The sequence below is a fragment of the Littorina saxatilis genome, linkage group LG16, assembly GCF_037325665.1.
Source record: "Littorina saxatilis isolate snail1 linkage group LG16, US_GU_Lsax_2.0, whole genome shotgun sequence".
Taxonomy (NCBI): Eukaryota; Metazoa; Mollusca; class Gastropoda; order Littorinimorpha; family Littorinidae; genus Littorina; species Littorina saxatilis.
Window position 1 is genome coordinate 45,835,148 of NC_090260.1, and position 20,585 is coordinate 45,855,732.

Here is a 20,585-nt window from a genome sequence, read left to right on the forward strand (position 1 = left end):
CATAGACATAGAACACTGTATAATCTCAATTACGAGAAACTCGGGTGTGGTGAATCATAATTAACAACATAAAACGTAAGAACATCAATAAAATATCGAGGCACAAATACTCAGCTCATAATAGCGTGTGGTAAGGGGGGATGGGGGGTGCATACACACACACACATACCATCAAACACACACACATACCATCAAACACACACACAAACACACGCAAACAAACGCACAATTATACCCGCACGCACACACAGGCAGGCACTCGCAAAAATAGATACAAACACATGCACACACTTGCACACCCCTCCCCCCCCCCCACACACACACACACATGTGAGCGCGTGCACGCAAACGTGACAAACGAAAGAATAAACAGACGCACAACTACACATGCACGCACGCACGCAGACACACACACACACATGCGCGCGTGCACACGCAAACAAACGTGGCACTCGCACAAATACACACACACACACACACACAGATAAAACAATGAAAAAAAATAGCAGAAACTTACACTTCAACACTCGAACACACACACACACACACACACACACACACACACACACACACACACACACACACACACAAAGCAATGACAAAAACAACAGCAGAAACTTACACTCAAACCCTCACACACACACACTCACACACACATGCACACAACGAGGCCCATTTTCATAGAGTGGTGGCCAATAACCCAGAACAAACAAAAGTCAAAGCTGGCAACTCAGGTTTGTATTCAGGGAAATTTGCACGAAATGCATGCACAAGATACGACTTTTCCTTCTATTTTCTCTTTTTGGGACTTTCATTTGCGTCAGCTCGGTTTGATATGAAAAACTGAAGAAAAGTCCTGCCTTTTTGCACTGAGAAACTGTGGAAGTAGCGTGTTTACTACTGGGTCTGGCTCACAGAGATATAGAATAGAGCCACCAAGCGCTATGCTGGCAGCGGAAATGATTGCAGCAACGACCAGCTGCCTGGCCGCCATTTCGCTGTGCCTTCCAACAGCCTGGCCAGTGTACATTCCAGTGGTTTTGTGGCACTCTGGGCATCTTATCTCTGTTGGTTGATAAGAATCAGCTGGAATTATGTTTTTGTGTAATGAAGAAACTATTCAGAAAATATGTAACGGTCTGCTTGTGGGGTTATACCTCGTGGATGGAAGGGGGAGAACTGATATATCTTACCGCATACTAAATGTAAATGATGTACGCGTTGCTTCATAAGTTACACTCACGAAGATAAAACAAAACGGGCTCTCTCACACACACACAAACACACAAAAAACCACACATACACACACACACACACTGGCGCATGTTAAATGTCAAAGCAGCACCGCCCTGATATGGCCCTTCGTGGTCGGCTGGGCGTTAAGCAAACAAACAAACAAACACACACACATGCACTTTATACACACACACACACACACACACATACACACACGCGCGCGCGCGCACCTGAGACCGAGACCTTTGGAGACAAAAAGGTTATAAGAACTTTGAAGCCAAGAACAAGTATGTTGGTAAGAATCATATGTATCCCTTTTTTAACAATGAAAAATGCATCATTGCAAAACTAGTTAGCCTGTTACAAGAGAAGCTAAACAGACGAAGCAAACATCAAGCTGACAAATTAAACTCATTTGCAGATCTCTCTCTCTCTTTCTCTCTTTTTCTCTCTCTTTCGCCCCCACCCTTCTCCACCTGTCTGTCTGTCTGTCTGTCTTCCGCCCCCACCCTTCTCCACCTGTCTGTCTGTTTCTCTCTCTTTCGCCCCCACCCTTCTCCACCTGTCTGTCTGTCTCTCTTTCGCCCCCACCCTTCTCCACCTGTCTGTCTGTCTGTCTCTCTTTCGCCCCCACCCTTCTCCACCTGTCTGTCTCTCTTCCGCCCCCACCCTTCTCCACCTGTCTGTCTGTCTCTCTCTCTTTCGCCCCCACCCTTCTCCACCTCTCTGTCTCAGGCATGGGAATTGAAAATTGTAAAAAAGGCGGAAAATTTATAACTGAAGACGCGAAGCGTCAAGTCGACGGCGCAAAGCGCCTAGCCTTACTAGGGGGGTCCGGGGGCATGCCCCCCCCCGGAAAAAATTGTTCTCCAAAGAACCCAGATGGTGCAATCTGGTGTCATCTGAGCTCCAAGTTTGCCATTAAATTCTGTTTTTAGAATCAGAGTTTTTAGTACAAAAATGTACCAATTTGTGCTTTTTTGAAGAAAAAATAATATACATGTATTATATGGTTTAAATTTGTACAAAAATTGATCTGTTGAGACAAACAGGACAATGTAACTTGTAACACAATCTGTGCAATCTGGTTTACTTTCAAACATAAAAGTTCAATAACTGAGGCGGGCGGTAGGGCTGCGTGAACAAAGTACGGAAAGTTTTCGCGGGCTTTTGCGCAAAGGCCAAAGTAACCAGTGCTTTTTTTGTGTGCCTCCCCCCTTTATTTTTTCGGTGGACACTTTTGCATTTTCGGCGGAACAAAAAAAAAAATTCGTTTGGCGGACAATTCCCATGCCTGCTGTCTGTCTGTCTGTCTGTCTCTCTCTTTCGCCCCCACCCTTCTCCACCTCTCTGTCTCTCTCTGTCTTTCTCTCCTCTCTCTTTTTCTCTCTTTCTCTTCCCCTCTCTCTCCCTCACCCTCTCTTTCTCTCTCTCTCTCTCCCCCTCTCTCTCTCCTCAGTCTCTCTCCTCTTTGTACATGTACGGTTTTGATGAAGTATGGGAAAACCAAGGTGTTGGCGATTCATCCTATAAGCAAACCTGGCTTGAAAATGTACAAGGAAGTGAACGTTTCTCTCTGTACAGAACCTTCAAATCAACCCTAACATTATCCAACTATTTAAGTGATTTGAAACATATTAAAGCTATAAATCTTCTGATTAGACTTAGATTGGGAGTATCTCCTCTGAAAGTGCATCGATTTCGCTTTAATTTAAATGCAACCTCCGCTGATTTATCTTGTCCATTTTGTTGTGGCAGTGTTGAAGATGAAGTCCACTTTGTTTTAGTATGCCCTAAATATGCTGAGTTAAGAGAATATATTCCACGAAAAAACACAAGAATCCCATCATTGTTTAAATTAACCATGCTGTTAAGCCGCTATTGCTACGTTTTTCTACATTTGTCATGAAGGCGCTTTCCATTCGTAATCCATAATCCGTAAACGAAACAGGGCGATACTAGTAGGATGTTCTTGTTTTTGTTTACTATGTGCATTTGTATGCTGGTGCTTGAGATGTGCTCATCTCCATGAAAAGGGCCCAAGGCCTACTCATTAAAACATTCAGACTTCAGACTTCAGACTTCAGACCTCTCTCTCTCTCTCTCTCTCTCTCTCTCTCTCTCTCTCTCTCTAAATGAAACAAATCTTTGGTAATAAGAAATGCAATAGTGACATCAAAGCTAAATTTGTCAATTTAAGTCAGTATACACGAGTGACACAAAAACGATACAGCCATTTGAGGGTGGGGGTGTCTTTAAAAGGGGGTTTCCATTGTAAAACAAACAGCAATTTGATAAATGATACATTTGTTTTCGAACCAAACAAGTCGGCTGAAATCATGTCAAAGCTAAATTCTTTAAATGCGAGCATTATACACAGAAGAGTACTCAAAAGAAGAATGTACAGCAAGCTAATTACAATCAGTCAAACATGTCAGTGTCTGTATCAGTCAAACAAACCTGAAATCTTTCAGGCAAATTCTTCAATACAAGAGTAAGTACATGCACATGAGTGAACTTATATATGAACGATACATCAATCTCATCATTAAAACATGAGTATTTCAAAAAAATCTGAATTGTTGAAGTCGATTGTCCTCCATACAATAAATATACAATTTAATTGAAAGTAAAACTAAAGAAAAAGCAGTGCAGGCAAAATTTTCCCACTGAAAACCGACTGAGAGAAAGAGGAGAGAGAGGGGGGAGAGAGAGGGGAAGAGAGAGAGAGAGAGAGAGAGAGAGAGAGAGAGAGAGAGAGAGAGAGTGAAAGAGAGAGAGAGAGGGTGAAAGAGAGAGAGAGGGAGAGAGAGGGTGAGGGAGAGAGAGAGAGAGAAAGGGAGAGAGAGAGAGAGAAAGAGAGAAAAAGAGAGAGGAGAGAGACATGTCTTACTACAAAATCAACAGGTTAGTATTTTCAATAATAATACAATTTAAAAAAAACAAAATTAAGCAGCATACAGACACACGCATCATTATTCTACAACTTTGCTTTTTGTATTAACATGATTATAAGGTTTAAACAAGGTTGCTGCACGTGTTGAGGCGCTTGGTGGCTCTATTCTTTATCTCTGTGGTCTGGCTGTAGTACATTTACCCTCATTTACTTCCTCGTTAGCTTCCAAAGTAAACTTTTTTCGTCCCATGCATGCGAAAGTGAGGATGTACTTCCGATGTCGCTCAAAACTTTAGAAGCAGTCGCAAAATACCCTGAGTTACTCCCTCGCTTTGCTTCGAAGTAAACCCTTTTTCCGGCCCATGCATACGAAAGTGAGGCAAGTACTTCCGATGTCACTCAAAACTTCGGGAGTTGTCGCGAACTTCCCCCATAAGCATACGGGCCCAGACAGTAAAAACCTAGCACCACACTCATTACATACATGGTTTTTCTCTCCTGTATGTGTTAACATGTGTTGCTTCTAATGAGATGACAGTTTGAAACTAGCATCACACTAAGTACACTCATACTTTTTCTTTCTCGTATGTGTTGACATGTGTCGCTTCAAATGACCAGACAGTAAAAACCTGGCACCACACTCATTGCATGCATGCTTTTTCTCCCCTGTATGTGTTAACATGTGTCGCTTCAAATAAGAAGACAGTTTGAAACTAGCATCACACTCATTGCATGCATGCTTTTTCTCCCCTGTATGTGTTAACATGTGTTGCTTCAAAGAACCAGATCGTAAAAACATGGCACCACACTCATTGCATGCATGGTTTTTCTCTCCTGTATGTGTTAACATGTGTTTCTTCAAATCATCAGACCGTAAAAACCTGGCACCACACTCATTGCATGCATGCTTTTTCTCCCCTGTATGTGTTGACATGTGTCGCTTCAAATCACTAGACCATAAAAACATGGCACTACACTCACTGCATACATGCTTTTTCTCCCCTGTATGTGTTGACATGTGTTGCTTCAAATTACTAGACCGTAAAAACCTGGCACCACACTCATTGCATGCATGCTTTTTCTCCCCTGTATGAGTTAACATGTGTTGCTTCAAATTACTAGACCATAAAAACATGGCACTACACTCATTGCATACATGCTTTTTCTCCCCTGTATGTGTTGACATGTGTCGCTTCAAATTACTAGACCGTAAAAACCTGGCACCACACTCAGTACACTTATACTTTTTCTCCCCTGTATGTGTTGACATGTGTTGTCTCAAAGAACCAGACCGTAAAAACCTGGCACCACACTCATTGCATGCATGCTTTTTCTCCCCTGTATGTGTTGACATGTGTTGCTTCAATTTACTAGACCATAAAAACATGGCACTACACTCATTGCATGCATGCTTTTTCTCCCCTGTATGTGTTAACATGTGTCGCTTCAAATAAGAAGACAGTTTGAAACTAGCATCACACTCAGTACACTCATACTTTTTCTCCCCTGTATGTGTTAACATGTGTTGCTTCAAAGAACCAGACCGTAAAAACCTGGCACCACACTTATTGCATGCATGCTTTTTCTGCCATGTATGTGTTGTAATCACAACCTGCTGATTCTTGTGACCTGAACACGGGAATGTGGTGTCAGATATTGGAACTGGATCTGTTTCACGTCTCGCATTTAGTTCTAATCTACCCATGCTTTGAGTTTCTGTTATCCATCTCCCTCGTTTCAGCCAGGCATCACAATGAGTGTTCACTGGAGTGTGTGTTTTCGGTGTCTGTATCTCTTGATCTAGCCAGATATCGCTATGAGTGTCAACTGCAGTCTGTGTTTCTGGTTTCTGTATCTCTTGGTTTAGCCAGATATCGCTATGAGTGTTGACTGCAGTCTGTGTTTCTGGTGTCTGCATCTCTTGGTTCAGCCATGTATAGCTAATATGAGTGTCCACTGCAGTCTGTGTTACTGGTGTCTGTATCTCTTGTTTCAGCCAGGTATCACTATGAGTGTTAACAGCAGTATGTGTTTCTGGTGTCTCCATCTCTTGTTTCAGCCAGGTATCGCTATGAGTGTCGACTGCAGTCTGTGTTTCGGGTGTCTGTATCTCTTGTTTCAGCCAGGTATCACTGTGAGTGTTGACTGCAGTCTGTGTTTCTAGTGTTTGTATTTCTTGTTTCAGCCAAGTATGACTGCAATTGTCGACTGCAGTCTGTATTTCTGGTGTCTGAATCTCTGGTTTGAGCCAGGCATTGCTGTGCCCATTAACTGCAGCTTTTCCGTCCAATGACTGCTCTGTAGTCATAGTAGCTGTGTTGACTGCAGCTTTTTCGTCCAATGACTGCACTGTAGTCATGGTAGCTGTGTGGACTGCAGCTTTTCCGTCCAATGACTGCACTGTGGGCATGGTAGCTGTGTTAACTGCAGCTTTTTCGTCCAATGACTGCACTGTAGGAATGGTAGCTGTGTTGACTGCAGCTTTTCCGTCCAATGACTGCACTGTAGGCATGGTAGCTGTGTTGACTGCAGCTTTTCCGCCCAATGACTGCACTGCAGTCACGGTAGCTGTTTTGACCTCCCTGTCCGGCACTGAAAAAAATGCAAGTGATATAGGTAATGCAAATTAGTATCTACAGACGGTAGAGTACACAGAGACGCTTCATACGGCGCTGAAAATTGAAACAGGAAGCCCTGTGGCGCCACCACGCGGACACATGTAAAAACCTACTTTCGCTTTCCACAGCAGTAGCGATATAATGCAGCACAACCATAGTCGCACCATAAAGAAAACACAGCGGGGTCTTTGTGTGTGTGTGTGTGTGTGTGTGTGTGTGTGTGTGTGTGTGTGTGTGTGTGTGTGTGTGTGTGTGTGTGTGTGTGTGTGTGTGTGTGTGTAACTGACTCAAAGAGAGATAGAGAGAGAGAGAGAGAGAGATAGAGAGAGAGAGATCAAATCAAATTTTATTTTTTGAGGGTTGTGGCATAAGCAATACAACGAGCTTTTTTTCAACCAGCCCTCGCCCAGAGAGGGGACTAATCTAATCACATATTTACACGGATATTAACGTAGCAAAAAAAGGTAGAGAAAAACAACAACATATGAATATTTACACATTACATATTATACACAAATATTAAGCGTCGTATATGTAACGTAGTGAAAACAATGTTGAATACACATGCATGAGTAAATGTGTTACTAAAGCTTTGAGTGTTTTTGTGTGGATATAATGAACACTGATGCTTTGGACAAATGAAAATATAACTAAACGAAGTCTTCCATCACTGTGATTTTTCGTAATTTAACATTAAATACAGTGAAAAGTGTTTTTTGAAAGTATTGAGACTCATTGGGACTCTCACAAATTCCGGGAGAGAATTCCACAGGACGCTTTCTTTCTTTCTTTATTTGGTGTTTAACGTCGTTTTCAACCGTTCAAGGTTATATTGCGACGGGGAAAAGGGGGGGGGGGGGGGGATGGGATTGAGCCACTTGTTAATTGTTTCTTGTTCACAAAAGCACTAATAAAAAAATTGCTCCAAGGGCTTGCAACGTAGTACAATATATGATCTTACTGGGAGAATGCAAGTTTCCAGTACAAAGGACTTAACATTTCTTACATCCACAGGACGCTACCAGAATAGGCTAAGCTTGATTTGAATAGCACGGCCGGAAAGTATTTTGTGAAGGGAGCACGCCTTCATTTAATTTAAATCTTTCTTTTAATGGGAGAATCTTAAGTTTCTTATAATCATCAAATACAACACTGGATTGTTTCAGTAACATCAGTTTCAGCGCTCGCCTATGTAAACTATACAATGGTTTTAAAATATTAGCACTGGCAGAGTCCCAGATGGTTGAACAATAATCTGTGATGGTTTGTATATGTGCGTTAAAGTATAATAACCTTGAGTGCTGATCTAGAAAATGTTTAATTCTATTTAACTGACATATTTTTCTCGACATTGTTTTACATACCGACCGAACATGATGGGCCCAAGACAAATTATTATCGATATTTACTCCCAAAACTTTATGATCTCCAACCTCCTCTATTGCGTCGTTACCAATTAATATGGAATGAGGATTGTTTCGTATGTTTTGTCTCTTTTGTCTTGTTGTTATTAACATGTATTTTGTCTTTTTAGGGTGAAGACTCATGTGGTTATGTACTCCGTCCAATGAATGAGATCATCTACACTGTTCTGCAACGATGAATACACTTTGTCTAATTTTTTATCAGTAGTGTGTAGGATCGTATCGTCAGCAAAGAGTTCGCAGTCATCGTTAATACTGGAAAATGATCACTACTGCTAAAACTTGGAACTGAGGTTTCAATAATGTTAGCTCGAGTTGACACACAGATATGGTCTATAAGCGTAGATGAGGTAGCTGTAACTCTTGTTGGAATCGTTACTAACTGTTGTAAATTATGCAGGGATAATCGCTGGAATCGCTGACTTAAAACGAAAAGATGGAACTCTGGCCACATCAAATGTGGAGAAAGCTAACACCCTGAATGACTTCTTTCAAAGTGTCTTCACTGAAGAAACAACTGGAGAGATGCCAGAAGCCCCAGATTATGCCTTTGAGAAACCCCTTGAATCAGTTACAGTAATAACGAGCAAAGTGAAGACCCTCCTGGAAAAACTGAACCCAAATAAAGCGCTTGGGCCAGACGGCATCAGCCCTTTCATCCTGAAGCAGCTAGCAGACGTATTAGCTTACCCTATTAGCAAAATCTTCACTCTGTCTATGGATGAAGGGGTGCTACCAGAAGACTGGAGAACAGCGAATGTCTCACCAATCTTTAAGAAAGGGAGCAAGCAAGAACCAGGGAACTACAGACCAGTGAGCCTGACGTGCATCCTGTGTAAAGTGATGGAGAAACTAGTGAGAAGTAGCATAACTCAGCACCTTGAGGAAAACGACCTGATCAGCAGAGAGCAACATGGTTTCGTCAAAGGAAGATCTTGTGTCACTCACCTCTTGGAAGTACTGGACGACTGGACCTCAGCTATGGAGGATGGGTCTTGCATTGACGCCATTTATATGGATTTCAAAAAAGCATTTGACACGGTTCCTCACGGGCGTCTACTATCCAAGCTCAAAGCAATTGGACTACAGGGGAAACTCCTGAACTGGATCCAAGCCTTCCTAAGCAATAGGCACCAGCAAGTTGTTGTTAACGGCTCTCACTCAGCACCAACACCAGTTACTAGTGGTATCCCACAAGGCAGCGTACTGGGCCCAGTTTTGTTTGTCATGTACATCAATGACCTGCCACGAGTGGTGAACAACAGTGTGAAGCTTTTCGCTGATGACACCAAGCTCTACGCAAGAAGTGACTCAACCGAACTCACAAACTCAATCCAAGATGACTTGGACAGACTCCAGGAATGGTCAGAGACATGGCTCTTGTCCTTCCACCCCCAGAAATGTCACACCATGAAAATAGGTCCAAAGAAATCGGACGCAAAATACCACATGACAAACTCAGCAGATGGAGTACAGCATGACCTATCTGAAACGACGCTAGAGAAAGATCTAGGTGTGCACATTGACGACAAACTGTCTTTCAAGGAACACATTACAACATCAGTATCAAAGGCAAACAGAGTACTTGGAGTAATTAGAAGAACCTTTCAGAACTTGGACAAGGAAACCTTCGTACAGCTGTATAAAAGCTTGGTCAGGCCCATTCTAGAATATGGTCACTCAGTCTGGAATCCACAGGCTAAAGGGCTCTGCAAAGACCTAGAGAATGTCCAGAGAAGGGCAACAAGGATGATTGGAAGTCTGAAGGAACTGTCATACTCAGAAAGGCTTAGGATCCTGGGAATTCCTTGTCTCCAGCATCGTCGGCGCAGGGGTGATATGATTGACACTTTTAAATACCTCAAAGGTATATACATTACCCAGAAACCCAATCTACACAAACCCCCACCCACTGAAAGGGACATGAGAGGAAACAGTCTTAAACTGTTTAAAAACTTTGCCAAGTCAAAAGTAAGGAGTGCCTTCTTCGCAGACAGAGTTGTCTTAGACTGGAACACCCTGCCCGAAAACGTTGTGACAGCTGATAGCGTTAACTGCTTTAAAGCACGACTGGACAGCCACTGGAAAGACACATCAAGTGTCTACACACCAAGCTGCTACTAGCCCCCCCGCGTATGCAGCTTACCTTTGTGGATCGGCGTACAGGTTTTTAACCTAAATCGTCGTACAAGTACAAGTACAAGTATAACCTTTCCATCCAGCATTTGTTGGGTTTCACAAAATCAAGATTAAAATCCCCCAAAAGTATAATTTCTCTGGATTCAAGACTGACAGCGTCCATCATATTGTAACGGATGGCCCTATTAGAATTATCCAGAAACTTTAACCTGAACATTTGCGGATCTAACTTTTGCACTGAGAAACATGTGATACAGATCTAAAAGTGTTCTTCATTGAGACAAGTGAAAGACTGGGAGACTTGTGGACAAATGTTATGATATTAACTGTGTTAAGATGTACTCACCAGAAAACCACTGCACAGTTCGTAGCAGGAAACTTTCGCTGACTAGTTCATGTAGTTTTTATTCGGAATCGTGTTCGTATCGATCGCCGCATTCTTATGAGACGAACACAATGGAACGTAATCTTCTCTTCGATGACGCCATTTTAGATGACGTGTTATTCGAGATCTCATCGAAGAAGAACGATAAAAGAATATTGTGTTATGAAATGTGCATGTGAATATTACTGCATGCATTTTAGAATTGATTCATTATTGATAAGATAATGATTGAGTGAAAGGAAACAGAGATTTAGTTTAGTAAGATAAATTGTTTGTATGTTGTTAGAGGTTACCTAGAGAAACGTAAACAAACACTTTTTGGTCGCTTTGACTTGAGAAGGTGTTATACGAGATCTCATCGAAGCAGAACGATAGAAGAATGTTGTGTTATGAAATGTGCATGTAAATATGGTTATGCATTTTAGAAATAATTCATCATTGATAGGATAATGATTGAGTGAAAGTAAAATAGAGATTTAGTTCGGTAGGATAAATTGTTTGAGCGTTGTTAGAAGTTACCTAGAGAAACGTAAACAAACATCCTCGATCGCCTTGACTCTAAGACGATCGAGAGTGTCGGTTCGTTGCTAAAGGTACGAGACCATCAGGGAAGACAAGGAGAAGCAAGGTATGTTGTTTATGTTGTTAGGACATGTATTGGGGTAACGTAGACAGACAGGGGAGATCGTTATAGACGATCGAAACGTTAGCGGTAGCTAGAGGTAACAGGTAAACAAACAAGGAAGGGGATAAATAGAGAAGGGAAAGGAGAAATCGGGGTTCTAGTGTGCTTCTTCGAGACGGGGCTTGGGCTATGCTGAAAGAAGAAATCGGGGCTATGGAGGGATGTTGTTCTAGAGGAAGAAACCAGGGACAGGAGAAATCTATGCTATTGTTGTTCTAGACGGTACTTCTTCAAGACGGGAAAAGAAAAAGGGAAATGTATTTTTGGACTCTGGAGACTGCTCTACACTACGAAGACGGGGTTTTTTCGAGACGGCTATGCTATTGTTGTTCTAGACGGTACTTCTCCGAGACAGGAGAAAGGTAGTTCTAGACGGTACTTCTTCGAGACGGGAGAAGGGTGGTCGAAGACGGTGTTTCTTCGAGACGGGGCAGTGAGGTTCTAAGATACAAAACGTTGTACTGATCTACTGAAGGAGACAAGGGAAAAGAGAAATCAGAGAGAAGATAGGCCGGAGCAGATTTACTGTATGTCATTCATATTTTAGATGTGAACGAATGATATAATGCATTGAGATTCGATATGAATTCATTCAGATGATTAAATCTGAATCTTGAAACCCGCAACAAGTTGTTTCTTCTTTTTGTTCTTCGTCTTCATTCACACACACAACAAACAATCAACGAGAGCAAACAGCACTCGGCATTCCGTTACAATATCATCAAAATTATCAAACCAGTTAATATGTTCAGCTGGATTCCTGTAGCAGAAACCTATCAATATTGGTGCTGATTTAGGCAATTTTAATTCTAGCCATATTGTTTCAACTGAATGCTGCTCTAAGTGATGAAGTCTATGAAATGATAAAGACTCGTGAATATAAACTAGCAAACCAGTTTCTCGTGTTGATGTAGGGTCTCGACGTACGACATTATATCCTTCAATCTTAACTTCCGCATCCGTGATGTTACTGTTTAATCTTGACTCAGAGAGACCAAAAATGTGAAAGTATTTGCCTGAATTGAGTAGAATAGTTGCTACCTCATCCAGCTTATTCATGGCATGATTTATATTTAAATGCCCAATTCTGAGACCATCTTTCACGGGCCAGGAATTCATAGACACAGTCATAAAATGACCAAAACACAACAACAATAATCTCTACAAAAGAATATTAGTGAGTATTATCTCGTAAAATAATAAAAAAGCAAAACAAATTAAACTACTAAAAACGCACGGTAAACGAAAGAAGGGAAAACAAGTCGCGTAAGGCGAAAATACAACATTTAGTCAAGTAGCTGTTGAACTCACAGAATGAAACTGAACGCAATGCCATTTTTCAGCAAGATCGTATACTCGTAGCATCGTCAGTCCACCGCTCATGGCAAAGGCAGTGAAATTGACAAGAAGAGCGGGGTAGTAGTTGCGCTAAGAAGGATAGCACGCTTTTCTGTACCTCTCTTTGTTTTAACTTTCTGAGCGTGTTTTTAATCCAAACATATCATATCTATATGTTTTTGGAATCAGGAACCGACAAGGAATAAGATGAAAGTGTTTTTAAATTGATTTCGACAATTTAATTTTGATAATAATTTTTATATATTTAATTTTCAGAGCTTGTTTTTAATCCAAATATAACATATTTATATGTTTTTGGAATCAGCAAATGATGGAGAATAAGATGAACGTAAATTTGGATCGTTTTATACATTTTTATTTTTTTTTACAATTTTCAGATTTTTAATGACCAAAGTCATTAATTAATTTTTAAGCCACCAAGCTGAAATGCAATACCGAAGTCCGGGCTTCGTCGAAGATTACTTGACCAAAATTTCAACCAATTTGGTTAAAAAATGAGGGCGTGACAGTGCCGCCTCAACTTTCACGAAAAGCGGATATGACGTCATCCAAGACATTTATCAAAAAAATGAAAAAAAACGTTCGGGGATTTCATACCCAGGAACTCTCATGTCAAATTTCATAAAGATCGGTCCAGTAGTTTAGTCTGAATCGCTCTACACACACACACAGACAGACACAGACAGACACACACACACACACACACGCACACACACACGCACGCACATACACCACGACCCTCGTCTCGATTCCCCCCTCTACGTTAAAACATTTAGTCAAAACTTGACTAAATGTAAAAACAAGTAGAAAAGCCGATCGGCACGGAAAATGTGTCGTCAGTAACCGTCTTCTTATCACTTCTCCGCGACAAACACTATTAGCAGTAGAATTATGAACGCCAGAAGGAAGTCTGTTCAGATGAACGCGATGTAAGCAGAGACTAGATCGTTAGCACAACGAAGTGTCACCAGGATTCTTTAAAAAAACAAAAGCACCAGCAGAAAATTTCAAGGTTTGCCAATGGCACTTACCGTTGAGTGAACACATGATAATCAAAGAATGCTAGCTTCGAACACACACACACGCAGGCACGCACGCACGCACGCACACACGCACGCACACACACACACACACACACACACACACACACACACACACACAATCTAAGAGGAGTCGCTATGTTGGTTGCGAGGTAGTTTGTGATAGTAGTTCCGAGACATTGTTCAATACTAGTAAGGCACAGAAAACTGCTGTTGCAAACGGCAAGCCTGCATGTAGTTAAGGTAAGCCTGCATTGCGGTTGGGTGGACAGGCGGCGGCAGGAGGCGCTGAACAGGGTCACTGCCGTAAGGAGCACCAGACATTGGAGCGGGAAAGTGGCGATCAGCTGCACCGTGATCACCCACAGGATAGCTGTCCTCTCGAGGACGTGCGTACTTCCTGCAACAGCGGCCCGGTAGACTGGCTCCTCAAAAGAAACCCCGGGATTTGGAAGGCTAGGAAAGGTACCTGGGGGTGGTGCCACGTGGACATTGGTGGGCGGTGGTGACTGCTGATTCGTGGCGTTGAAGAAAGGAGGCACAGGAGGCTGAGGAGACCTGTCCATGTGGCAAGGTTGGGGTGGGGGGTTCTTTCTTTCTTTCTTTCTTTCTTTGGTGTTTAACGTCGTTTTCAACCACGAAGGTTCTATCGCGACGGGGAAAGGGGGGAGATGGGTGGGGTAGGGGGTATGAGTAGTGTTGTGACTGCTGCTGGGATAACGGAGGAAAATCAGTCATAATTGGGGGATGAGAAAGTTTTCGGGTTGGTGGACGGATGCGCGGGTCGCTTTTTGGAGAAGTGTTGGAGGGCGAAGGTGTCCTCGTCCTTAGAGTGGACAGGTCACCTGGCTGGACGATTGGGGGCGGGGAACAAGGTCTCTGCCAGTCCTGGCTGTTCCTTTGAGGCTGGGGAGGATCCTGTCCCTATACAGGGCCATGCGGGGCGCCCCATTTGCAGTGATGAAAACAGGCGTGTTGTCTACGAAAACAACGCCCAGACGTTCACATACCACAGCCAAGTTTTTGTTTGACGGGTTGATGACGTCGTTCAATGGAGAGCGTCCTCGTGCGGGAAAAATGGATGATGCACGGAGACTGGCGTAGGGGAATGGCAGTCTCAGTGATGTCCCGACATCCTTCCACGCGTCAGTCGTTACCGCCACAGATGAATGAACACAGGTGTTGATGCCAACGTGAAACGTGACCTGTTCCACCTTCGGCACCGGCTCTGTGCCCAGGCTGCTAGCTGTCCTGGTGTCATCCCTGGAATGCACACTTTCCTTGCAGCGTCCTTCGTGGGCACGGATTTGCTTAGGTCAATATTTCTGACGACCGAGTCTCCTAGCAGTACGGTTCTGGCGTTTCTGTCAACCGCCATGGTACTAAGTCTGTCGGCAGGGGAGAGGCGGGTTGGTTTCTTGGACAGACTGCCTCGCTCTTCCTTGTGGACACTGACGGCTTCATCATCCAGCTCTGCAGCAGACGCCTCATCACAGACGGATGAATCGTCTTTGTCAGATGAGGACAAAGGTTTATCAGACGGGGGTTTGGCTGAGGGGGGTGTTGGGAATGCGTCTGCATGTACCGCTGAGTGTCCGCCTTCGCTGGATGGTGTGGCGAGTGACTGGTTCCCTTGATCAGTGGGAGTGGGGAGGAGAAGAAGCATTGTTTGTAGCTTGGGGTGAGGCCATTCGCCTCTCAATGTGATCCACTGTCGCACGAAGGTTATGGCTCTCATCTTCTAGTGTTGTCACTTTAGCCTTCAATGATAACACCTGCTGCTTGAGGGCATCCTGTGCTTTGTTGGACTCAAGGACTGAGAGCCTGTCGACAGCAGCAGCAAGCTTCTCACACAGCTCGTCGCATCTAGAGTCCATTCGAACTTTGAGCTCTTTTTTATGCGCTCTGTCGTGTCGAGAATTTCTAAAAGGGCAATGTTCTTTGCATCTTCCAGCTGCGCGGGAATGTCCGTCACCTCTGCCTCGAGGCGAGACAGACGAGAGCGGATGACTTTGGGGGTGGTGATCACGGTTGGTGGCGCATGTAAGATGCAAGACTGATGCCGCTTGTGTTTACGTTGGCGGGAGGAAGGAGGAGGGGGCAGCTGGTGGGAAGGGAGGCCAGCAAAGTCGATCGAACCAAGTTCCAAGGAATGGCATTGGGGTTGACGAAACTGCTCGACACAAGGAATCGTCCACATGAGGGTCAGTGCCTGGTTCCGTGACTCTAGCAGTGATTGCTGCTATGAGTTTATGAAGACTTTGGAATTCATTTTCACTCCATCCAGGGACCTTTATGCCTTGGGCCATCAAAGTTACAGTTTGTGTTTTATGTTTATAGTAGAGTGATTACTGTGATAAGTTTGATCCCGTCCTCAAACAGCCTGAGTACAGTCCTGGCGATAGATGGAGGGGGGACAATGTGGCCGAGAATGCGAGTCTCAGCTGTGTCGTTTACCGTAGCACTGTTGTCGTCAAAGTGTTGCACTTGGAGAGTGACGGTATCCTGTTCTAGAAGGGCGTTGAAGCGATACAGCAGTACGTTCCTCCATGTCACTAACTCTTGCAGAGAGCAACAGTGTGTTTTTTGGAAAGCGTCTGGGGTGTCTGTCATTTTCTCTGTAGGGTTGGGTGAGGAGGCTGTGTCCCTGTCAGAATGTTGATCCACGTGAGAAGGTAAAGGGTCTGTGAGCTTTGGGAAAGAGGGTAGTAATGTTGGCGTGTCTAGCAGTGGGGTGAAATTTGTACTGTCTAGAAAATCAGGGGTGGTTGGAGGAGGTGTCATACTGGGGAGAATGGGGTGATGAGGGGATTGGGAGTCCGGTGATACGGACATCACACTAAGGCAAACATTCATCGTTCATACATTATTGCTGGCAAAGGCACTGTAACACTATCAGTGCATGGTCCCGAGGCAACGCACGGAACACGCTGACAAGGCTGTATCAGGTGTTAACTGTACACACGCCATACATCCTTGTGGCACACACTGCGCGTGTAGCGTTGCCGCCTCCCCGCCGGGAGGAAACCGCGCGAAACGTTACTGTCGAGGCGATGGGAAGCGCCAAAACACGATGGCAAGTCGGAACAAAAGAAAATGAATCAAACACTCATACCTTCTTTGTTTACAGTTATGTTGACACATTGGAATAATATTGTTCAAGTCCATCACTTTACCGAATTGCTGACACATTTTCGGAGTAAAAGAATGTATTTGGAGGAAGTAATATAGCATAATGCACAGATCAAATCTTATTCTGCTTCGCGCATGCGCAGAGAGAGAGAGAGAGAGAGAGAGAGAGAGAGCTTTCTGAACAAGAAATAAGAAATAAGACAATCATCAATCAATCAAGATTCTTTAATAGACCCTATCGGTATTCCAAGCTCTCGTAATCTCTCGCAAGCTTCAGAGCATAGCAAAGCATGCGGTACAGCGATCTCGTGCGAGCTGCACAAGCGAAGGTTCGAAGTTCTCGCGATGTTCAAAGCATAACAAAGAGCGTGTCTCGCGAGAGCTGCTCAGATACCGAAAAGGTCTATTAAAGTCAGCTTGGTCACAAGAATGTTGTTTAAGTTGCTTTAGTGTACAGTTTTCCTTACATGATAATTTCTTAGCTCCGTGCAATTGACTACCCATATCAGTTTGAGGTGCTGGGACGACGCAAAGTTGACTAAATGCCTTAGTTACCGATTTAACCGGGAACTATTTTGTTAACGATTTATTCCTGACAATATTTTCTCAGGCTTAACTCACCATGTATACAGTATGTTTTTGTATTTGACTAAAACACACAAAAATAACGACGGTTAGTTCACAAAAAGACACTGATTTAAATCATGTTTGCATAACTACAGCGACGCAGCGGGTATTGCCTAAGTAAATTTGATTTAATTTCAATCTACACCATTTTCTGCGGTGTTTATATGGTCATTTAAAAAGGATGTTCACAAACCAAACATATTTTTTCATTCAGTTACGTTTTGCAGCACTGTCAGCCGGACAGAACAGATAGATCAATACAAACTTGATATATAAACACAGCCGACAGCAGCCGCTACACGCAAACTTCCTTGTGCGGCAGGGAGTTGCTCTTTTCCCGCACGCTGGCGGCCGGTCTCACTTGCGCACCGCAGTGCAAAGAAGGATGAAGCGTCTCTATGTACTCTATAGTCTCTGGTATCTATTACAGTAATAAATGCATCTCCTTTGTGATTGTTTTGTACTTCTGTGTGTGTGTTCGGAAGGGGGGGGAGGGGGGGGGAGGGGAGACTTAGCTTTGCATCAACCGGTATTTGAGAGTAACTTCTTCTTCTTCTTCTGCATTCGTGGGCTGAAACTCCCATGTACACTCGTGCTTTTGCACGAGTGGAATTTTACGTGTATGACTGTTTTTACCCCGCCATTTAGGCAGCCATACGCCGCTTTCAGAGGAAGCATGCTGGGTATTTTTGTGTTTCTATAACCCACCAAACTCTGACATGAATTACATTATCTTTTCCGTGCGCACTTGGTCTTTGGCTTGCGTGTACACACGAAGGGGGATAAGCCACTAGCAGGTCTGCACATAAGTTGACCTGGGAGATCGAAAATATCTCCAGCCACCTGGCGGCCGCGGCCAGAATTTGAACGATCGACCTTCCGATTATGAGGCCGATGTCTTACCACCCGGCCACAGCGCGTTGAAGTAACAATTAGGCATCAATGTTGAGTCTTTATGAAAGCAGCACTTCATAACGTCAAAACTGATTGAATGCAAATTGTAATAATCTTAGACTGATTGCGGTAAGTTTTCTAACTATGTACAAATTCATCGCTGAGACAACAAGAAAGAAAGTCACGTACCGCTTCAGAGTAGTGGTTGTACCGAATACTGCAGGTACAAATCTGCTTGTCAGAGCAGTAAGTGAGAAGATGGGACTCGTAAAGAGACTGGAGGACATTGACTCGAGGGTCTTCGGATCCACAGGACTTTTGAAGACTCAGCCGGTAAAGCTGATTTTGAAGGAGGGTTCAAAGCCATACAGTGTGTCAACAGCTTGTCGAGTACCTTTCCCTATCCAGAAACAAATCAAGGAACAGCTTGATAAGATGGAGAGGGATGGGGTCATCAAGAAGGTGACAGAAGCGACCGACTACTGTGCGCCCATCGTCCCAGTCCGGAAGAAAGGAGGCAAAATAAGAATATGTGTGGACTACAAGAAACTAAACAAAAACATCAAGCGGCCACATCTTATGCTGCCAAATCTGGAGGATATTGCGCCACAACTGAAGAACTCCAAAGTGTTCACCACTTTAGATGTTTCAAGTGGATTCTGGCAGGTGCCGCTTGACAAAGACAGTGCTCACCTCACGACATTCATCACCAGCTTCGGTCGGTACTGTTTTCTCCGGTTACCTATGGGCATCAACGTTGGACCAGAGGAGTTCCAGCGCAAGATGTCGGAGACGATGAATGGACTCAGAGGGTGTGAGGTCATCATGGACGACATTCTCATTCATGGGGAAACACAGAAAGAGCACGACGAGAGACTGTCGCAGGCGCTGAAGCGAATCGAGGCGTCAGGCTTGAAGCTGAATCGTGACAAGTGTCACTTCAGTAAGTCAGACGTAGCGTTCTTTGGACACAGAATCAGCAGTGACGGCATACGACCCGACCCAGGAAAAGTGGACGCTATAACAAAGTTATAGAGCCACCAAAGAACGTGACTGAACTGAAACGCGTAATCGGCATGATCAACTACCTTGGCCGATTCACCAAAGACCTGTCGACGACAATGAAGCCGATGACAGACCTACTTCGGAAGGATATTCAGTGGAGATGGGACAGCGCACAGAGGGAAGCCTTCGAGAAGGTGAAGCTGATCATCGTTAATCTACCCTCGCTCCTGTTCTACAGTGTGGATCGACAGACTGTAGTAAGTGCTGACGCAAGCAGTTTTGGTCTCGGTGCTGTGCTCTTACAGCAAAATGACAGCGGTGACCTTGAGCCAATTGCATTTGCATCCAGAACAATGACCCCAGCAGAACAGCGCTACAGTCAAATTGAGAAGGAATGCTTGGCGAGCGTTTGGGCGTGTGAGAAGTTCTACAAATATCTTGTAGGTCTGGAGTCATTTTAACTTTTGACTGATCACAAACCTCTCGTACCACTCATGTCTACCAAAGATTTGGACCAAGCACCACCAAGATGTCTGCGCCTACTCCTGAGAATGGCACGATTTAACGCAGAGGTCTGGCATGTTCCAGGTAAGCAGCTAGTCATTGCTGACTGTCTCAGCCGCAGTCCTCTAGCCTACACAGAGAGTGATGTCGACCGGGCAGACGACGTGGACGACTACATTGACTTTGTTCAGTCGTCATGGCGAATAAGAGACCACAGACTTCAGTCACTCAAAACCGCAACTGAAGCAGACGATGATCTCCAAGCAGTGATCAAGTACTGTCATGAGGGATGGCCATATCAGATTCCCTCATCACTCAAACCATACCACAAGGTGAAAGATGACTTATCAGTTGTGAACGTCTTGTCGTATTCAGAGACAGAGTAGTGATCCCTGTCAGTCAACGACAAGAAGTGAAAAACAAACTTCATGAGAGTCATCAGGGTATAGAAAAATGCCTGGAGTTTGCCAAACCAACAGTATTTTGGCCAGGCCTGAGAGCTGAACTGACGCAATTAGTGGAAAACTGCTCCACTTGTCGTGAGAATCGACCAGCACAGCGACACGAGCCACTGCGTCCGACAGAGCTACCATCACGACCCTGTCACAGATTGGTGCAGATTTTGCATCATTCAGAAACAA

At 43.9% G+C, this 20,585-nt stretch overlaps 1 protein-coding gene across 1 annotated transcript; it reads right to left on the reverse strand.

Moving 5' to 3' along the window:
- Positions 1-719: 719 nt before the first annotated feature.
- LOC138949708 (zinc finger protein 883-like) lies at positions 720-6,607 on the reverse strand. The gene has a single exon (XM_070321502.1). It carries the CDS (start codon positions 6,540-6,542, stop codon positions 4,689-4,691), a length of 1,854 nt encoding a protein of 617 aa, XP_070177603.1. The 5' UTR covers positions 6,543-6,607; the 3' UTR covers positions 720-4,688.
- Between the last annotated feature and the right edge of the window lie 13,978 nt (positions 6,608-20,585).

Coding starts and splice junctions, on each gene's coding strand:
- LOC138949708 (XM_070321502.1), bottom strand. CDS start 6,542: ATGCCCACAGTGCAGTCATTGGACGGAAAAGCTGCAGTCCACACAGCT.